This window comes from Myxocyprinus asiaticus, chromosome 1 (assembly GCF_019703515.2).
Source record: "Myxocyprinus asiaticus isolate MX2 ecotype Aquarium Trade chromosome 1, UBuf_Myxa_2, whole genome shotgun sequence".
Classification (NCBI taxonomy): Eukaryota; Metazoa; Chordata; class Actinopteri; order Cypriniformes; family Catostomidae; genus Myxocyprinus; species Myxocyprinus asiaticus.
The window spans coordinates 28,210,680-28,229,591 of record NC_059344.1 but is presented as its reverse complement, the minus strand read 5'-3'; the positions used below and the strand labels follow the sequence as shown (position 1 = coordinate 28,229,591).

At 36.4% G+C, this 18,912-nt stretch overlaps 1 protein-coding gene across 2 annotated transcripts in view; it reads left to right on the top strand.

The window, feature by feature from the left end:
• LOC127447476 (disintegrin and metalloproteinase domain-containing protein 10-like) overlaps positions 1-18,912 on the top strand; it is a 106,441-nt gene that overhangs the window by 12,018 nt on the left and 75,511 nt on the right. For both annotated transcript variants that reach the window (XM_051709504.1, XM_051709419.1), the window contains exon 2: positions 4,341-4,491. In XM_051709504.1, the coding sequence (XP_051565464.1) occupies positions 4,341-4,491 (151 nt within the window). The remainder of the gene's footprint in view (positions 1-4,340; positions 4,492-18,912) is intronic.

Here is an 18,912-nt window from a genome sequence, read left to right as displayed (position 1 = left end):
CAGTTTAAGAAGACTCATTTTTAAGCTTAACAGGGTTCCCACAGTTATTGAAAACCTAGAAATATAAGGGAATTTTACAGTTATGGTTTCTAGGCGTGGAAAAGTCATAAAATTGATAAAATATTAAAAATCATGGATAGGTCATGGTTTTTCTAGTTTACATCTGCTAATCATCATCATCAGCTAAAAATTGCTCTTGTGCAGAGTAAAACTTGCTTACAAGCCATAGTGATGTCAATAAATTGGTCAAAACTAGGATGTCAGTGCCTTCGGAGCAGGTATTTTCAGCTGCTGGTCTTACTGTCAACTGGCTGTGTACCATACTGACCCCTGCACATGATTTGAATTGCCCAGTGGCACAATTTGTGGCAAAAGATACCGTCTTGTAGTTTAAAGTATTATTCTAAATTTGTTACAAAATATAATAAGGACATATACCTACAGTTGTTTATTTATTCATATGTTACTGTAAAAAGTTTGGCTAAATATGCACATCTGTCCTGTTTGATTTTAGCCAGTATTGACATGTTGAATAAACATATTTAGCCTTTGTCATGCCTGTTGGGTCACTTGTTTGAATTATGGCTTGTTGGTTAATGCTTTATAACCAGTTAATACTGGCAAAATTTTCTCCCTACTCAAAATGGTTTACAAAAAATTATTAATTTTCGAATCAGCACAAATCGGAATGATTTTTAAAAATCTGTATCCAGCAATCCAAATGTATTTTATTTTATTCCTATATGGTCACACTTTATATTAGGTGTCCTTAACTACTATGTACTAACATTAAATGCGAACATCAAAAGACTATGTATTTACTGTGTAACTACATGTTGTTCTGCAAAATTCCCACATTTGCTGCTACTGAGTTTGAGGTACGGGTAGGTTTAGGAGTAAGGGTAGGGTTAGGGTTTCTATTAGGGGTTAGATTTAGGTTTTGGGGTAAGGGTTGGGTTGGGGTAAAGTTAACATTGTAACTACAAATGTAATTAAATGCAAGTACTTAAAATGTAATTACAATGCAAAAACTTGTATGTACATAATAAGTACATTGTTTCAATTGATTAAGTACATGGTTGTTAAGGCCACCTAATATCAAGTGGGTCCCTTTCTAAATTGCACTCGCTTGCCATCTGTTGACCACAACAGTCTCATATGCAAAGCTAAAACAAATTTCTCTGGTTAAAAGCTTCTGCTACATTCCTGAAATGTACATAAAATAAGCTATGTGGTTGTGCATTGCTTTTGTTTTCTGTGTGGAAGAATAACTAATATTGCAGCATCTTTGTAAAGTTGTTTTCTCTCACTGTACTCTGGTTAGCTGTTGAAAGCAGCTGTAAGCATTGAAGTGAAAACATAAAATAATGACTCTGAAATAATGACATTCTCTGTCACAGAGCTTTGAGCCAACTTTTGAACACTAGAATACAGTAATAAATCATTCTCTAATTTATTTGAATGTATACAGTAAATCTGCTCAGGCCATCTCCAGGTATGACCTGCCAGTGCAGATGGCCCTCTTGTATTGCAGTAATTCTTTTGTCACTGAGTTAGGAGGAAACCAGCTCTCTTCAAGTCTGTTTTAGTGCTGGAGGCTTATTGTCAAAGCAGACATGATTGGAGCCCAGGGGAGGTAGAGTTAGATTAAAAATAGGAAAGGTGGGATTTTCTGTGTGGTGTGTTGACTGATGGAAAGCTGTTGTAAGAGTTCTTCCTCTGAAAACACTTCAGCCAAATGTTGGCGAATCTTATTAGACCGTACATTGTTTTTTTTTTGTATATATATATATATATATATATATGTATATATATGTATATATATATAAAGGGCAATATAGTTTAGTTTAACCTGGCCACAAATTGCCTTCTTCCTATCAAGGTTTCAGGGCTGTGAAGTACTGACTGGAAAAAGAGCTGTATGTCAGATGCTATATGAGATGAAATGTATGGACTGCAGTGGTTAATGTACTGTACATGTTCAACTGTTCTGGAGCAGGTAAGGTATTGTGACGGAGTAAAGGCTACCTGCTGAGGTCAGGCTATTCTTAGAATAAATATTGTGCCAGGAAGTTACTTTTTTTATGTATGAAGAAGTATGGGATAAAAAAATATTGTACTTCCCACAATAGAAGTGGGAAATATACGTGTGCTCAAACATAATGACAGTACAGTTGTGTGCGTCTTTTTTTTTTTTTCTCTGTCCATGCTGTCTGTCCCTTTTATTAATTTATTCATGCAGATATGGTCTTATTTCAGTTGTGAGCAACTTACTGGAAAGAATCCTGTAGTCAGGAGAAAAAAACTGTGGAGTTGTTTCAGGATAATGCCTGTTTCACACTTGCGTCTTGCATCTGCAGAACCTATTCATTTCCACACCCATTGGGTTGCAATATTTGCACTGCATATAAAGTTTGTCACTGAGCCCGTTTTTGCTGCATGAAGCTGAACTCCTCAGAAAATCAGTTTAAAAAAAAAAAAGGCACTGATAAGCTATTAATAGCTATTTATTTAGCATGTATAGGTGTAACATGCATCTATCAAAATTAAATTAAAAAAAAAAAAGATAAAAAGTAAATTTTTATGACAAATCAAGTTTGTAGTTCTCAGTTGTCTGATCTTGATAACTGGGTTTTTACAGACATTATCAAAGGAGATTTGGTAAATCAGTCGCTTTAATTACTTTCTGGATAGATCTTTTTCAGAGTATCTTCATATACAGGAATAAAAACAAGGCTCTGAAGGATACCTATACTTACCTACTAGAGATGTAGAAGGTTAACCGGCATTAACAATTTGTTCAACTAATAATAGTGTTTAAAAATTAAACTGAGTGGTTAATTAAAAAAAGTCATTGTTTACATTTTTGTTTTTTATTTTATTTATTATTATTTGGAAATGATTTTTATTTGATATTGTTTTGAAATAGTTTTGGTTTGTGAACGGCACAAGTTTCTCTTGTAAACTTTACGCTTTCTGTCTCCTCCTCCACGTGACGCGTGACCTTACCAACGAGCTTACGTCATCCCTCTCATGAGCGCACGTCACAGAGATGTACGGAAGCGAACATTTGTAGTTAAAAAGTATATAAGTATTGTTTTGTTTCTTAAAAATAATCAGTCGTTTGCATTAAGAAGAACTTTATTTGTCGACTGGAGTCGTGTGGATTATTTTGATGCACCCTAAATATGCATTTTGGACCGTCAAAAAATGGAGGACATTCACTTGCATTATAGAGGAGGAGGCCTGAAATGAAATCCTAAAAGTCTTAAATTCTGTTTTGATGAAGAAAGAAACTCAGATACATCTTGGATGGCCAAGTAAATTATCAGCAAATTTTCATTTTTGGGTGAACTATTCCTTTAAGCTCAATCGACAGCATTTGGGGCATAATGTTTAATACCATAAAAATTATTTTAGACTCCTCCCTCCTTTTATTTAAAGGAACTTACAATGAAAGTGAATGGGGCCGAATTTTGGAGGGTTTAAAAGCAGAAATGTGAAGCTTATAATTTTATTAAAGCATTTTCATTAATTCTTCTGTTAAAACACATGTATTATTTGAGATTATTTGCATTTAATGGTAATGGCAAATGTTCCTGGTTCATACACGCTGTGTTAATGACACGCAGTGACAAAGAAGAGATGCACGTTTGCTTACTCTATGTCTGTGGAGTGATAAAATTATTAAATGAAATCTCAAAGGTTTTGTTTCATGGCAAATAAGGGCTCGTGGTTTAATCAGAGCATTAAGACAGCATTTGAAATTGAAGAAATTAGGTAATAAAATTTTTTTTTAATTGCATATTATAATAAAAATATAATAAATTATACATACAATTTTTTTTAATTGTAAAATATATGAGTTCAAAAAACAAGTGAACAATTAAAATTGACCAAAAACTAAAGTTGAACAAAAAGAGAGAAAAATTAAATATTTAGAAATAATTTAATATTTTGAAACATTTTTCATTGTCATTTATATGTTTTTAAAGCCTTAAAAGGAAATCATAGTTTATTCCTATTTTATTAAATATGTAAAAATGACTTCTTAAGGTGTATGAGCACACATGCAGGAAAAAAGCACACTATAAAAAAAATATGACATTTTATATGACAATTAATCGTGAAAGCTTTATCAAGACAATTAATCGTCACAGCCCTAAAACAGACAGTTAATCATCATAATCAAAATTATTTGTTTGACAATTAATCGTCAGCCAAATTTTTATAATCACGACAGCCTAGTTCCATCACAGTTGGGATCTCAACCTGTTCCCAGCCAAATAATATCTCTCCTTTTCTCTACCAACCTTCTTTTTTTTTTTCTTTTTTTTTAGGTCAATATGGGAGATCCCTAAGTAAGTACATTCGACATTATGAAGGCCTGTCCTACAACACAGGTACCGTGCACAGCAATCACCAGAGGGCTAGGAGAGCTCTGTCCCATGAGGACCATTTTCTCCACCTGAACTTCCACGCTCATGGCAGGTCAGTCAAACCCATTGAGTTAAACTCTTTCTTCTCATCTGTTTCTGGTGAAATTTGGTTGTGCCTTTTACATACTTGTACTCTGGATATGGAGCATTTATGAGGGAAAATGATCTTTGCATAGCTTTTGTTCTGTATCTCTGAGTCCCAGTGGTCATTTAGGGCTGTTCATGGATTGTTCTACCTGAGGTTACACTTTTCACAGAGCTGTACAGAGCGGTTGAGTCCCCCTGTGATTCTGCGCTCCAGGCAATGCGGAAACAAATTTATCGGGGTAGATATTCAGGGTCTGATGAACAGCCCACTGACAGAAAGCTTCCCACCTCTGTGGTTTGTGAGCATGACTTTTAGCGTCGAGCAGTTCTCTGATAATACGACTGACACCATATAATTATGCCTGAGGCAATATAGTAATATGCTCGGCGTTTACCCAGAATGCGATTTTCACTGTTCTCATGCCAAGATCTATCTTACAATGACAGCTACTATCCTCCATAACAGCTTCATGACTCAAAGTCTCACTAGCAAGTGGACAGCTCATAACTCACTGTTCCACTGTAAAGACATGTAGTGAGTTTAAAGCAGCTGCCAGCTTTTTACTGTACATTCTCCTCTATCTTTAATCTACAGATTTCATCTGACATGACCTATTTTTGTAGACTTCATTTTAGTATTCTGTATTTTGAGGTGACTTAATTTTTCAGTCCCCCGTGCAGTGACTCTGATGGAGTAGAGAGACTGATGGAATTGCATTGGGCTTTCATAAAATAAATATTCTTGGTTTAACAAAACTTAAGCTCTGTATGTAGCTTAAGCTGTGTGAAATGCATAAAGCACTTGCAATGAAAGCCTAAGGTGCACTAGAAGTGTACTAGAGGGATAAGAAGCAGAAATGTGAATGCTCATATTTTTGCTCGTGAGTTATTCAGTAAAATTTTTTATTTTATCTGTACAGTTTTTACTGGCTAAACTGTCTTTACACAGACAAAGTTGTTTAGCTAGAACACCAATCTCACACTTCCCCATGTAATGTTTAAGATTTATGCAACTGCCACACTTTTTTGAAAGTAGAACCATATTTTAAACACAAACATTTTCCTGAAGAAAATGTGAGTGGTGCTTGCCGTGGCAAAACTCGTCACCACTAGAGCCCGACCGATACCGATTTAATGAAAATTCACGGAGTACCGATATGGTGACCGATATAGTTAATTTTTGAGCTGGAATGAAAACAGACCTTTTCTATGTGGATTTTTCACCGATTTTGCACTGATATGACTATGCAAAGGTACTAAGAAGGCTGCTTTCTTAAACAAATATTTTTATCAAAGAATAGACAATTCAAAGACAAGTATTGTTATACATTGTCAACAAATTCTGGAAATGAACACTGAGAAAATAAAGAATAATAAAAAAAAATACAATAAATAGCTTAAAAAAACATCAGTACTGTATGTTCAGTATCAGTCAGTTGCTGACCATTTAAATAAAGAATAAATTCAAATAAAATAAATAGCTAAATAAACATCAGTACTCTATGTTTAGTGTCAGTCAAATGCTGACTATTTTAATACTGCCAGTCAATTAGGGGCAGGTTGTAATACAAGAAGCATTTACACCTGCTGAGACAAGAGAAAAACAGCAGCAGCGGTGTTACACCGTATTCTGCTATACAAGTTCAGGGGAAACTTTCAATGGTGGAAAACCAGACTGTTAAATATTACATTTTATAAATGCAACAACTGGAATTGTTCGGTTGAAGGGGGTACCAAACTGTGAATCCTGAACAAAACAGTTTGGTGAATACGTTTACACATTAGCTTCCACTCAGCTGACAAGCAATAAAAGTAGCTATGTGGTTAGCTAGTTAGCTATAAGCTCGGTGTCACGGAGAGTAAAAGATGGACCAGCATTGCGTCTCACCAACTAGGTAACAGCGTAGTGTGAAATCAACACTCTGACACAATCCACTACCGCACCGTTGCCTGCTGAGCTGCGAAAAGATGCTCTGATGTTTACCTTTCAATATGCTACATTACTGACTGCACTGACAAACTATAGCTGGCAATAGCAAGCAATAGCAAAGATAAACATGAGTGACATGGTTGTCAGGGACAGGGTTAATGTAATATTAGTAATATTGAAACAATGGAGTCAGTGTTTAATAACTTTCCAGTATGTATTTCACAAACTAGTAAGCAGCTTACTGAGACCGCTGAACTCCGCCCTGTCTGCAGAGCCACCATCAGTTCAGAGTCAGCTCTGTAAACAATGGAGTTGGAGTGTGCTCTGCTGGAAAAACTACGCTATGACACCAATTCTAAAGCATTGTTTTCTGCATTATATGTTCTGAAAAAAAGTTTTCATATCTGCGCATATCGGTAAAATATACACCGATATATCGGTCGGGCACTAGTCACCACAAAGTCCCACCAAGTGCCCAAAGTTGAACGAAGCCACCCACATGTCTGTAAGATGTTCTGGTTCAGAGATAATGGTGTTTTTCTACAGTTGCTAGGGTGTTCCATGTGGTTGCTAGACAGTTGCCAGGGTAATAATAAAAAGGCTGCATTCTATCTCGAGTCAGATGAGCCCACCCACATGTCTGTTCAACATTCTGGTGCAGAGATATGTGTGTTGTAATTTGGTTGCTAGGGTGGTCCATCTGGTTGCTAGGCAGATAACAGGGTGATGCAAGGCTTCTTGCTAGCCTGAGTCAAATGGGCCAACACGGAAGTCTCAATGATTTTCTGGTGCTGAGAAATGTGTTTTGCTACTCGGTTGCTAGGGTGAGCTCATTTGGTTGCTAGGCAGTTGCCATGGTTTATACTAACAAGGCTCCTTGCTAGCCTGAGTCAAATGGCCAACCTGGAAGTCTCTATGATTTTCTGGTGCAGAGATATGTGCTTTGCTACTCGGTTGCTAGGGTGACCCCATCTGGTTGCTAGGCAGATACCAGGGTGACAGTAACAAGGCTCCTTGCTAGCCTGAGTCAGATGAGCCAAAGTTGAAGTGTCTGTGATGTTGTGGTTCAGAGATATGGGCTTTGCAACACAGCTGCTAGGGTAAGCCCATCTGGTTGCTTGACAGTTGCCAGCGTGATACTAAAAAGTCTGCTTGCTGGCCTGAGTGTAATGAGCCAAACCTGAAGCCTCTACGACATTCTGATCCAGAGATATCCCTCTAAGCCATTTTGAATGGAAGTCAATGGGGTTGGTTGCTAGGGTGCTCTAAATGGTTGCTAGGGTGTGACTAAGTAGTTTACAAGCTACTTTTATTTTGTTTATTATGTTTCCTGGTGTGTTGGTTATTCATGTTTTTGAGACGTTACAGACACACTACAGCTGATTTTCTTTAAAGCTTCTTTGGAACAATTTGTATTGGGAAAAGTACATAAACTATAGAAATAAAAGTTATTTGACATGATTTGACTTTTATGTTACAATGTTTTTTCTACTTTGGCAACAAAATGTCAATGTTCTCTCTTTGCACAGTCTAACAAACAAGTGAAAGCCAATGCTGAAGTATTTTGCCAATCAGAAATTATCATAAATAATTCTGATTCAAAGTAATGGCCAGCATCATCCAATCACTGTCAACCATGTTAAAATCAAATTATACATTACAAGTTCTGAAATTATGTACTGATTACCATTGTCCCATGTCTGCCAACATGTTGAGCGGTCCAAACATCATCTGCAGCCTGAAACTGAACTTTTGGTCAGATGTTAGGAGTGAATGGACTTAGGACTGCATAGGAAAGCTACAGGATGCTCTCTTGATCCCTATTTAGTGAATGACTTAACCTCCAGTGTGCTGTCTGTCTGCACTGATCTTTTGAAAGATCAGTTTGAAATGCACCTTATTTTCATTCTAACTCCATATAAAGCCTCTGAAAGCAATTTTTTTTCAATATGAAAATGCACAGTAAATGTAGGATTTCTAATGAAAAACTAGCACTATTGTCCACTATAGTGGTCATTGTGTTTAACAGTACAGTGTTTCATACAGTATTGGCACATTTTATTAGCCAATGCTGCTGTAGCTTAAGATCTGTGTATGATCCCACTACACAGCTCCATTTTGGCTTGTTTAGTGTAAAACTCTCTCTTTTCAGGAAATAGTGTGCCCTTTTGACCTTTTGTGTGTAATGTTTTTTAGGGTGGAAAAAAACTCACTCAAGAAAAAAAAAAAGCAGCTTAGACAGACCAGAGGACTCCTAGTAGGAGAACGAAGCTGGCAAAACCCAATTGCATAATCTTTCCTTCTAATGAGACGCATTTGCGTGGGTGTTATGTTCCTGTTAGCAAATGTTGAAAGCTATTAGTTCCCTCCCTCACCTTGAGCATTTTGATTGGCTTATTCTATGTGGTGATATTGATCTATTCTGTGCTTTGGAAACATTCATTTTGTTTGTTTGGATGATATACTAATTCTGTTTTATGAGTGCACATGTATGGAGATTAAACTTGCCATGCTACCATTTCTTTTGAGAACGTGTAAAGCTGAAGGCCTCTGGTGTGTTCCTCAGACAGGTCTTGTGTGTGAGTTGTGTGTAGTGGGACTCCTGTGTTTGTGCAGAAATTAGTCGTCGTCACATACATGAACATGCACCAGTTTATTCCTTTGTTTCTTGACAGAGAAACACACACACACACACACACACACACACCCCAGTCCATACAACCAGCTGCTTTCTTTCCCTCAGCCTGCCTGCACGTGTTTGAAAGACGTTCAGCATCCTAAAAATAACCCATCCCTAGTGTTCCTTCATTTTCCCAGTCTCTTTCTCTGTTTCATCACATTTAGGGAAAAATAAGGAAGACGGCAACATACAAAGGAAGTACTGTACTGTTAACTCTTTGGGAAAGTGCCACAACAATTGCTATATTAAATAGACATTGTGTTCTTGAAAAAAGACTTTGCTCTCTACTGGTTTGCCTTTTATCTTTTGGACTTCAAAGGTCTCTTTTGAAGCCATTGCGATCAAACATGATGAAGGCCACCAATTTCGAAGGTGATTCTGGGAGTCCAAAGTGTGAGACAGTTGAATTTTAGGTGCCTAACAGGAACTTCCACTTATTTTAGAACTGTGGCCCAGCATGTGAAGTGCCAGTGGCCATTTATCTCAAGTGATACAGTGTTTTTCCTTAACTGCATTGTTCCTAATGCCTCATTATGATTGAATGCTGAATTTAAGTAAACGTATAATGAGGTTATAGAATATGATCATATACTCAGTCGTATCGCTCATTGTAGTTGTGCACCGAACAGGAAATTTGAGGCTGATACTGATCTCAGATTTTTAACACTAAGATCAGCCAATACCGTTTTTTCTTTGCCACACTTTTGCAATTTATATTGTGCAGTTATATGTTTATGCCCCACACAGTAAAACTACGGTAACACTTTACAAAATGGTTCCATTTGTTAACATTATTTAACAACATTAATGTAGTTAACATGAACTAATGAACTTAGTATATGTTGTAACTAGCATTTTTACATTTTTTTAAATCGAAATTTGTATTAGTTAACATTAGTTAATGCACTATGAACTAACAATGAACAATTGTAATTGTATTAACTAACATTAAAATGAGAAAGGCTGTAAAAATATATTGTTCATTGTTTGTTCATGTTAACAAATGGAACCATTTTATAAAGTTACCAAAATGACATTAAAATTACATTAATTGTGAACTGCTAACATTTATTTGTTTTGAAACAGTTATGAATAGTTCTGTTGTCAATATCAAAAGGTCATTGTGACGTACTGGTAAGCCGTAAAAACCATAAGAGCATCACACACAGCAGAGATACGATCAAAAATAAGAAAAATATATCCATTACAAGCTCTAAAGCTGCTCTAGTGAGAAATCATTAATATCTATGATTTGTTTACTGTCTTTGGCATTTTGCTGTAACACAAATCACTAATTATTAAGCAAATACGTGAAGAAGCGGTGCTGTTATGATTAAAATGCAATTGCTGTGATTAGTGGTTATGTGACCAACATTAATCTGATTTAAATTGGGATCCTCACAGAATAGTGCTGAGATGGGTGACTGGTGAGACATTGAGAGCACCTGGAGAGCCGCATGTTTGAATGACACGGAGAGCGCTCATGTTAAAGAGAGTGAAGCTTATGGCAAGCCACGAGTCTCAGAATAATGTGGTAGTTTTAATGTGTGTACATCTAAAACGGCATATTTTGCGGCGTTCTAAACAAAAATAAACCCGTAAAATATGCCGTAGTAAATTTAAAACGCTGTATTGGATGGTGTTTAGTGTATGTTAAAAGCACCGCTTTTTACACTGTTTGGCTTTGCATATGATGCTTTTGGTTGCAGAAAAGCGGCACTTTTTACGGCATTTTCTATATAGTATAATGAGCCCCGCCTGCTGGTTTTCACAGCCAATAAAGTTTGAGGTGTTCTCACCCAATCAATGATGAACTGAGTCAGACCAGACCAGTTCACTGCTGCAGGTTATTTCCACCAATTGTTTATTCAAGTCAAACATATCAAGATGGCCAGAAGAAACTTCATTTTGCATTGCTGCTGGTGTTACGCTTCAATTGGTTTTCATGTTAACTAGAGACCTTCTTCCATTTACACCAGATGTGAACGACTGGCGATAGATTAGTTGATTCCGAAAACCATGCTTCTGACTCAGTACTTTGCTCTCCATTAAATGTAAACTTACTAAATGATGCTGGCATCATTGTACAGATTAAAATAAGTGGTATTATTAGATCAAACGGCAGAAGTATGCAAGATAAAAAATAAATAAATAAAAAAACTCACAGAGGCAGGAGATTCGAACTTGGCCATAAATAATATGATCAGCAAAACACTTCAGCACATTATCAGTTTGAGCTGCTAGACTCTCAACTTATTAAAGGGTAAAAAGACAAATAAGTTAGACATACATGAAAAAAAAAAAAAAAACATTTTGTAGATAAAGTTAGTACCGTCTCGCAAAACACTAAGAAACGGTTTCATGACTTAGTATCTCACTACAATGAGAAACATTCTCATTATTATGACTTACAGAATCACTTTTTTAATCAATTGTGGTGCAAACCAGCTTCAACAGACATTCAACCATATTCAGTTTTAAAAAGTGTGAGTAAACTTTTCATATTCTTTTGATATAATAATATGCCTTCATATGTGATAAGTTATCACAATGGTAATATGCCAATGTGATAATGCTTTGTAAAAAAAATTTCATACAGTAAAAATAACCATGGCATTTTACTACAAATAGACCATTGCTGTGTCTGAAATCGCCCCATATACCCTCACTCACTAAAAAAGCAGATGTAAGTGCACAATATTAGAAATGAGAGATCAAAAAAGGGTGAGCAACACTTATGTAATATACTCTATGCACTGTAGATGGCTGTGGAGCTATCCCATAGATAAGTTAGTCACATGTACTTCCTATGTGTTTTTTCATCTTACACACACTGTAGCTTACTTTGGAAAATAATGATTTTGATAATAATAATAATAATAATAATAATAATAATAACAGCTTTATTTTGTATCTATACATACGGCACATTGTGGTTTCATTCATGATATATTACAGTAATACAATAAATCTTCATTCTATTTGTCATGTTTAATATGTTTATAATGATTAAAAATAATAACGAACTGCCAACAGGAAAAACCACACATGAACAAATGTATATTATTAATTAATTTAATATAATTATTTATTTTATAAATAAGATGAATACATTACCTATTACCTTATAATTTCCATATATTTCAAAATATCACCTCAGAAAAAAAAAAAAAAATACAGTACTATGCAAAAGTTTTAGGCACTTGTGAAAAATGTTGCATAGTGAGGATCTCTTCAAAAATAATGCCATAAATAGTTTTTATTTATCAATTAACTTCATACAAAGTCCAGTAAACCAAAAAAAAAAAAAAGCTAAATCAATATTTGGCGTGACCACCTTTGCCTTTAAAACAGCACAAGTTCTCTTACGTACACCTGGACACAGTTTTTCTTGGTTGTTGGCAGATAGGATGTTCCAAGCTTCTTGGAGAATTTGCCACAGTTCTTCTATATATTTAGGCTGTCTCAACTGCTTCTGTCTCTTTATGTAATCTCAGACTGACACGATGTTCAGTGGGGGGCTCTGTGGGGGCAATGCCATCTGTTACAGGGCTCCCTGTTCTTTTATTCAATTCTATTTGCAAAAGTAATGTTTGGGAGTCTAAAATTTATTTTTCCTATTGACACACTAAAGTTGAAAATATAAATAACCATCTAAAGACAAATGCTTTTGTGAAGCATCTTATGTGCCTAAGATTTTACTGTACTGTATGTGAGATATATATATATATATATAAATAAATAAATAACCGGCAGCAGTGAACTGGTCTGGTCTGACTCAGTTCAGCATTGATTGGGTGAGAACACCTCAAACTTTACTGGCTGTGAAAACCAGCAGGCGGGGCTCATTATACTACATAGAAAACGGCGTAAAAAGCGCTGCTTTTCTGTGTGGTTTTTTTTTACGCCGTCATATGCCAAGCCAAACAGTGTAAAAAGTGGCGCTTTTAACATACACTAAACACCGTCCAATACGGCATTTTTAACTATTTTTGTGTGTTTTTTACGCCGTTTGAAATTACTATGGCGTATTTTACGGGTTTTTGGTTGTTTAGAACGCCGCAGAATACGCCGTTTTAGACGTACACGTGTTAAAACTATCACATTATTCTGAGACTCATGGTTTGCCATTGAAGCTGAAAGTGCTCATGATCTCTCAGTCTCTATCACTCAACACAACGTCTGATTGTCACGACTCATGGTACATCACGTACACTCAGATTTGTATACACGTTTATGTGTTGTTTAATCCGTTTCATACCCGTTTGCAGTCTCATTATCCTCTCCGTTACTACCGTAATGACTCTAGAAAATGGGTAACTTAATATTCGTACTCATGTAATTCTTACACATTTTTAAAAATAATCTAGCATATTCATCTGAATAACAGCATGTACGAAAGTTTAAATTTGTGAACACTTAGAATTGCCAACAATTCACCCTACAGAGGCCACACTGTCATGCTTCAAAGGCTGAGCAAGTGCTCATTCATCAGAGTAGCAGTGTGTGTGTGATTCCTTGCGTGCTGCAAAAAAGATTGGCCCTTAGGCACAATCACCGATCACAGACTTAAGATGAAGATCGGCCAATTTAGATCAGTGGCCGATTGATCGGTGCACCCCTAGCTAATTGCATAATAGAAATATTTATTTCAAGTCAAGTCCATTTTATTTGTATAGTGCTTTTCACAACACACATTGTTTTAAAGCAACTTTACAGAAAATTATGCAGTAACAGAAATGGATGCTGCAATTTCTTAAAAAAAAAAAATTTAAGTGCCACCCGAAAATGTCTGATAACATGAAGTCATGGGCAGCTGGCTACATTTTAAATAATTTTAAGTGTTTTTCATCTGAGTAGCTTCATGTATTATTTGAGGGTGGAAATTCTCTGGTATTGATTAAACATCACTGATGAGTGGACAGGTCTTTTAAATCACAAAGTTGGTGCCTTCAAATAAACTGGACATATTATTATTACAGAAAAATATATAAGATGCACTCTCTTAGCATCAGTTCTGCTTTAAAAAATGTCAGGCTGTGTGTGTGTGTGTGTGTGTGTGTGTGTGTGTGTGTGTGTGTGCGTGTGTGCGTGTGCGCGTGTGCGCTCAGTAGCAACTTTTTCTCTAACACTTCTGTGTCTTCTGTGACCTATCAACCTCTCTTGGTGAAAAGAGCCTGTGTGTTTTATTCAACGGCTGGATAGTTTTCACATTAACAAGGCCTAATGTTCTTGGTTAGCACTGAATGTTGTTTTGTTTTAGTGCCTGACATTAACTCTCATCAGCTTTGTTCACACACACAAGTGTGGGGTGGTATGCCTGAAAACAACTGTCCAAGGCTGAAAGCACTGTATTGTCTGAAAGAGAGTGGAGCAATAATGAGTGAGTGAATGTGTGTTTGTGTGGTACTATGCATTCAATATGTTTTACACTTGCCTATTTGGATTAGAGGTTTAAGCCGCAGTATGCCAGAGGTGGGACAGAATGAGCCCCGAAGCTAATCTCTCCAAGAGAGAGAGAGAGAGAGAGAGAGAGAGAGAGAGAGAGAGACTTGTGAATATCTAACAATGTAAGATATTCACGTGGATCACACATCACTGTCATGATTTTAGCCTTTTCCTGGTTGACTTGAGTCTTGTGACAAAATATGTTAGATCTCTCACCAGATCAGCCTGAACTTTTCATCACTTGCATGCTGTAATCTCACTCCTGTTCCTGGCCCTTATACATTGAGTTGAAATGATATAAAACCACTCACATTCAGAGTGCAGACAGTGTACAATAGCAGATGTTTTCTTGTCCAAAGAGAGCACATTTTCTTTAAGCACAGTCCCTCTGGAGCAGCCCATGTTTGCAGGGATAGTTTACTGAAAAAATTTTTATTTACTCACCCTCCTTTGGTTCCATACCTGTATGATTTTTTTTTTTCCTGTGGAAAAAAAAAAGGACCCCTTTTACATCTGGTATTAAGATGCGTCTCGGGTGATCCGATCATATGTGGTCAGGTGAGACATATTGCTGTTTAAACCTGGTCACTTTTGTGTCTCCTGTGATCACTTGTGATCGGATTTCGAGGGGAGAGAATCTGTTTAGTGATGACATGCATCAAGTCACTATGTCAGTGTGTTTCTGCATGATAAAAAAAACCTCAACAAAGTCAGAAAAGACAAAGAATTTGCAAAAGAATAAATAAAAAAAGCACTATTTCTCTGCATGTTGATATCAGATCACACTGAAGAGGGTCCGTGAAGTTCTCGTACTCGTGTATCTATCCATTTTTTTTTTATTTTCCGATCGGATGGTTATTTCCTTTTAAACTCTAAAGTTTAAACTCTTGTTTTAGCGCAGTGGTTGATTGACAGGTAAGGGGTGGTGCTTCACTGCTGCCGGGATGCATTCAGGACAGGTTAACCTCAAATGTGATGCTATCATATGCATTTTTGACCACATTTATATGTGGTTTTTGTGATCCGATCACAAACCATTTTAGACCCCGTTTAGACCAGCCTGATCTCATTAAATTCACGTGAACATGACAACATTTTTGCAATTCAAAATGTACGCACTGTATAACACATTTGGCTGCAGGTTTCCAGTGAAATGTCCAGCTGGGGGTGCAAAAGCGAGTAAAATGGTGTCGTATTCAGACGAGGTTTTGAGGTGAAATTTAGATGTTTTAAAACATACCTCCCTAATATAAAAGTTTTGCCTGAACCTCACCAGAAGTGTTTTAATATATAAGACGTTTAAAAAAGATATCCTTACCAAATTAACGCCTAAGCCTAACCATTAGTGTTTTAAAATATAAATGAGACATTAAAAAAGACATCCTTACCTTATCAATACCTAAACCTAACCATTAGTGTTTTAAAATGCAGAAGCAAAATGAAAAATCTAATTTTTGAACCAACCACATAATTTCATGCTGCTTCTATGACTCTGCAATTTCACATGTTAGCTTGAGTTCATGGCCGGATGTGAACTGTGGTCCTCCGACTCTAAGTCCAATGCCCTATCAGGTGAGCTACCACGCAAACTATTCCTGTTGTAATAAGTGTATATAAGTAGGTGGGTCTGTAATACAAGCATTAAAATGAAGCGATGCGTTAAAGTGTGTGGATATCATAAAATAGCAGGGTCTGAGTAATAGAGAGAAAAATATGTATATTATAAAGTCGTAATCAGCCAAGAAAGTCATGATTTGAGTGAAAGTGAACAAAGCACACAGTTGTTGTAGCACCTCTAGTGTTAATTTCTTCTGGAATCTGCAGGGAATTGTACCTGGAGACACACATAACAAGTTTTGCAAAAATTTATATAGAGTCATGTTTTCACTATGAGACATGTGATCCGATCACCAAAAATGCATCTTAGTACCAGGTGGAAATGGGGTCAAGGAGATGTTAAGCAGTATTTTAGTCTGTCACCACTTCCATTACATCTTTTTTCCATACAGTCAAAGTGAATGGTGACTGAAGCTGTTATTCTGCGTAACATCTCTTTTTGTGTTTTATGGAAGAAAGAAAGACTTGTGTTTTGTCCTCTAGGGAGGTAGCCGTATACAATATTGTCAAAGTAGCAGGAAGGTAGAATACATTTGTTTGTCATTTGTTTGTTTTGTGGTTTTCACATTTGGGAATAGTCCTTTTGTTTTGGGTTGTTTGGCCAAATGAACAGCTCTCTCAAAGGGAGACATGTTATAAAAACAAGCTATTTACACTATTTTACAGCTATTTATGCTTTGCTGATCGCAAGGGTGTTAAGAGATCAAATGACACAGTGCATACATTAACCTGGACTTTATTGATTTATTAAGAGGTTGATTGCACATAGCCATGATCACACGATCTTCCTCCTCTCCTCTGACTGCATAAATATACCAGTCAGTAGGCACAGGGTGAACCAGCACATTACGTGATTGTGTTTGTGTCTGGGGTTTATTTATTGAGTACATGATGTGATGTTTCTGTCTCTCCTAAATGCTGATGCTGCACTTCTGTCAGATTGTCACTTATTGGTTTCGTAGTGCAGAGGACTGAGACCGTCTCCCTGCAGGCGATTTTTAGCGCTGTGCTGTTGTTTTTAGTGGGCTACTTCTTGAGATGATTTGTTATATCTGAAATACTTCAGAAGCCTGTTTACCTCCATCCTTTCGGTGCCACCTTTAGATATGTGTTGTTGCCAAGAGGTTGGTTAGTATCTGTAAAGGATCTGTAAAGCCTCCTCAATGCCATGGATCAACTCACTGATTTAATTGACCAGAGTTCTGTGATAGTAGTGTCACTTTGCAGGATCTTTCTCTGTTCATGTAGCCTCTTTTACACAATCATGGCCAAAATGTCACCAAATTTTGTTGCAGTGAATAAAAGAATGCCTGCACTTGAATCCACATTTTCAAACTGACTTGTTTTTTTATTGTATAAAATCACACTTAATGAGCAAGACTGCTTGACACCTTAAGTCAGTCTCATTTGCATTTTAACACAATAGTATCTCCTTACTGCAGTTATCTAACTAAATTAGCTTACAATAGTTAATTAAAATGTTCCTGCTTCAGAAAATGTTCCTTTTAATTTTTCTGTCTTATTACAGAAGAATGTAATAGAAGGATGTTTTTTTTTTTTTTTGATAATCGTTGTTTTAGTCTAACTTTTTTTTAATGTTATTATTTTTTATTTTTTTTACTTTAATTACACCACCTGTGTACTCATGAGCTGATAATTAAAGTGGAATTACATTGGCTAATGAAATTTAAAATGAAAATTGTCCCCTGAAGCAAGATGTTTTGCTATCTATGACCAAGTAAGTTAAAATCCTTAAAGATAATTTTCTAAAGTTTTAAACTGTAATTGATGCTCACTGAGTTAATCAGCATGATTAAGAATATTTTTTTTATTATGGTTTATCATAATTTGCATGATTTTGTTAAATATTAGGCTATGCTGAATGTGTTAGTGAATGTAAGGTAGAAAAATTTTAATAAATTCAAAGAAAAAAACAATTTAAATAAAAATGTAAGAATTGCTAAAAGGTTAAGTATAGTAAACAGTACAAGTAACTGTTGTTTACTTATGATTTGGAGGTGTAGGTGGAAGTGACTTGCCTGAGTGAATGAAGTGGTTGCATGTTTAGATGTTGAGCGTGTTATTACTCCCTGCATTGTGTTGTTTTCTGTGCCCCCGAGTAGCAGCTGCCACTGTGACTGCAGGTGGAGAAGGACTGTGGAAAATGAAAGACAGAAAAACTATGTAATGAGAAAAACTGCTGTGTGTGAGAGAGAGAGTGTGTGGTGCTACATTGTGGCCTGTGTAGTTCATTTATATTACAAAGCCTCCCCTCCCCAATTGGCATTGAAGACTATTCATGGTAATCTGTGTTAGCTACTTGTGTCCAAACTGGATTTTTTCATCTTTCTTTCTTTTCATGCCTTTAGTGAAACTACAGCTGTGTGGGGTCATATGAGAGGTGCTGGGCTGAATGCAGTGCAAATTATACACTCACCAAGCACTTCATTAGGAACACCTGTACACCTACTTATTCATGCAATTATCTAATCAGCCAACTGTGTGGCAGCAGTGCATAAAATCATGCAGATATGGGTCAATTAGCTTCAGTTAATGTTCACATCAACCATCAGATAGGGAACAAAATTTGATCTCAGTGATTTGGACCGTGGCATGATTGTTGGTGCCGGATGGGCTGGTTTGAGTGTGAAGTTCCCTGCTGCTTCAAGAGCTCCACCATCATCCCTTTCCCAAAGAAACCCAAAATCACA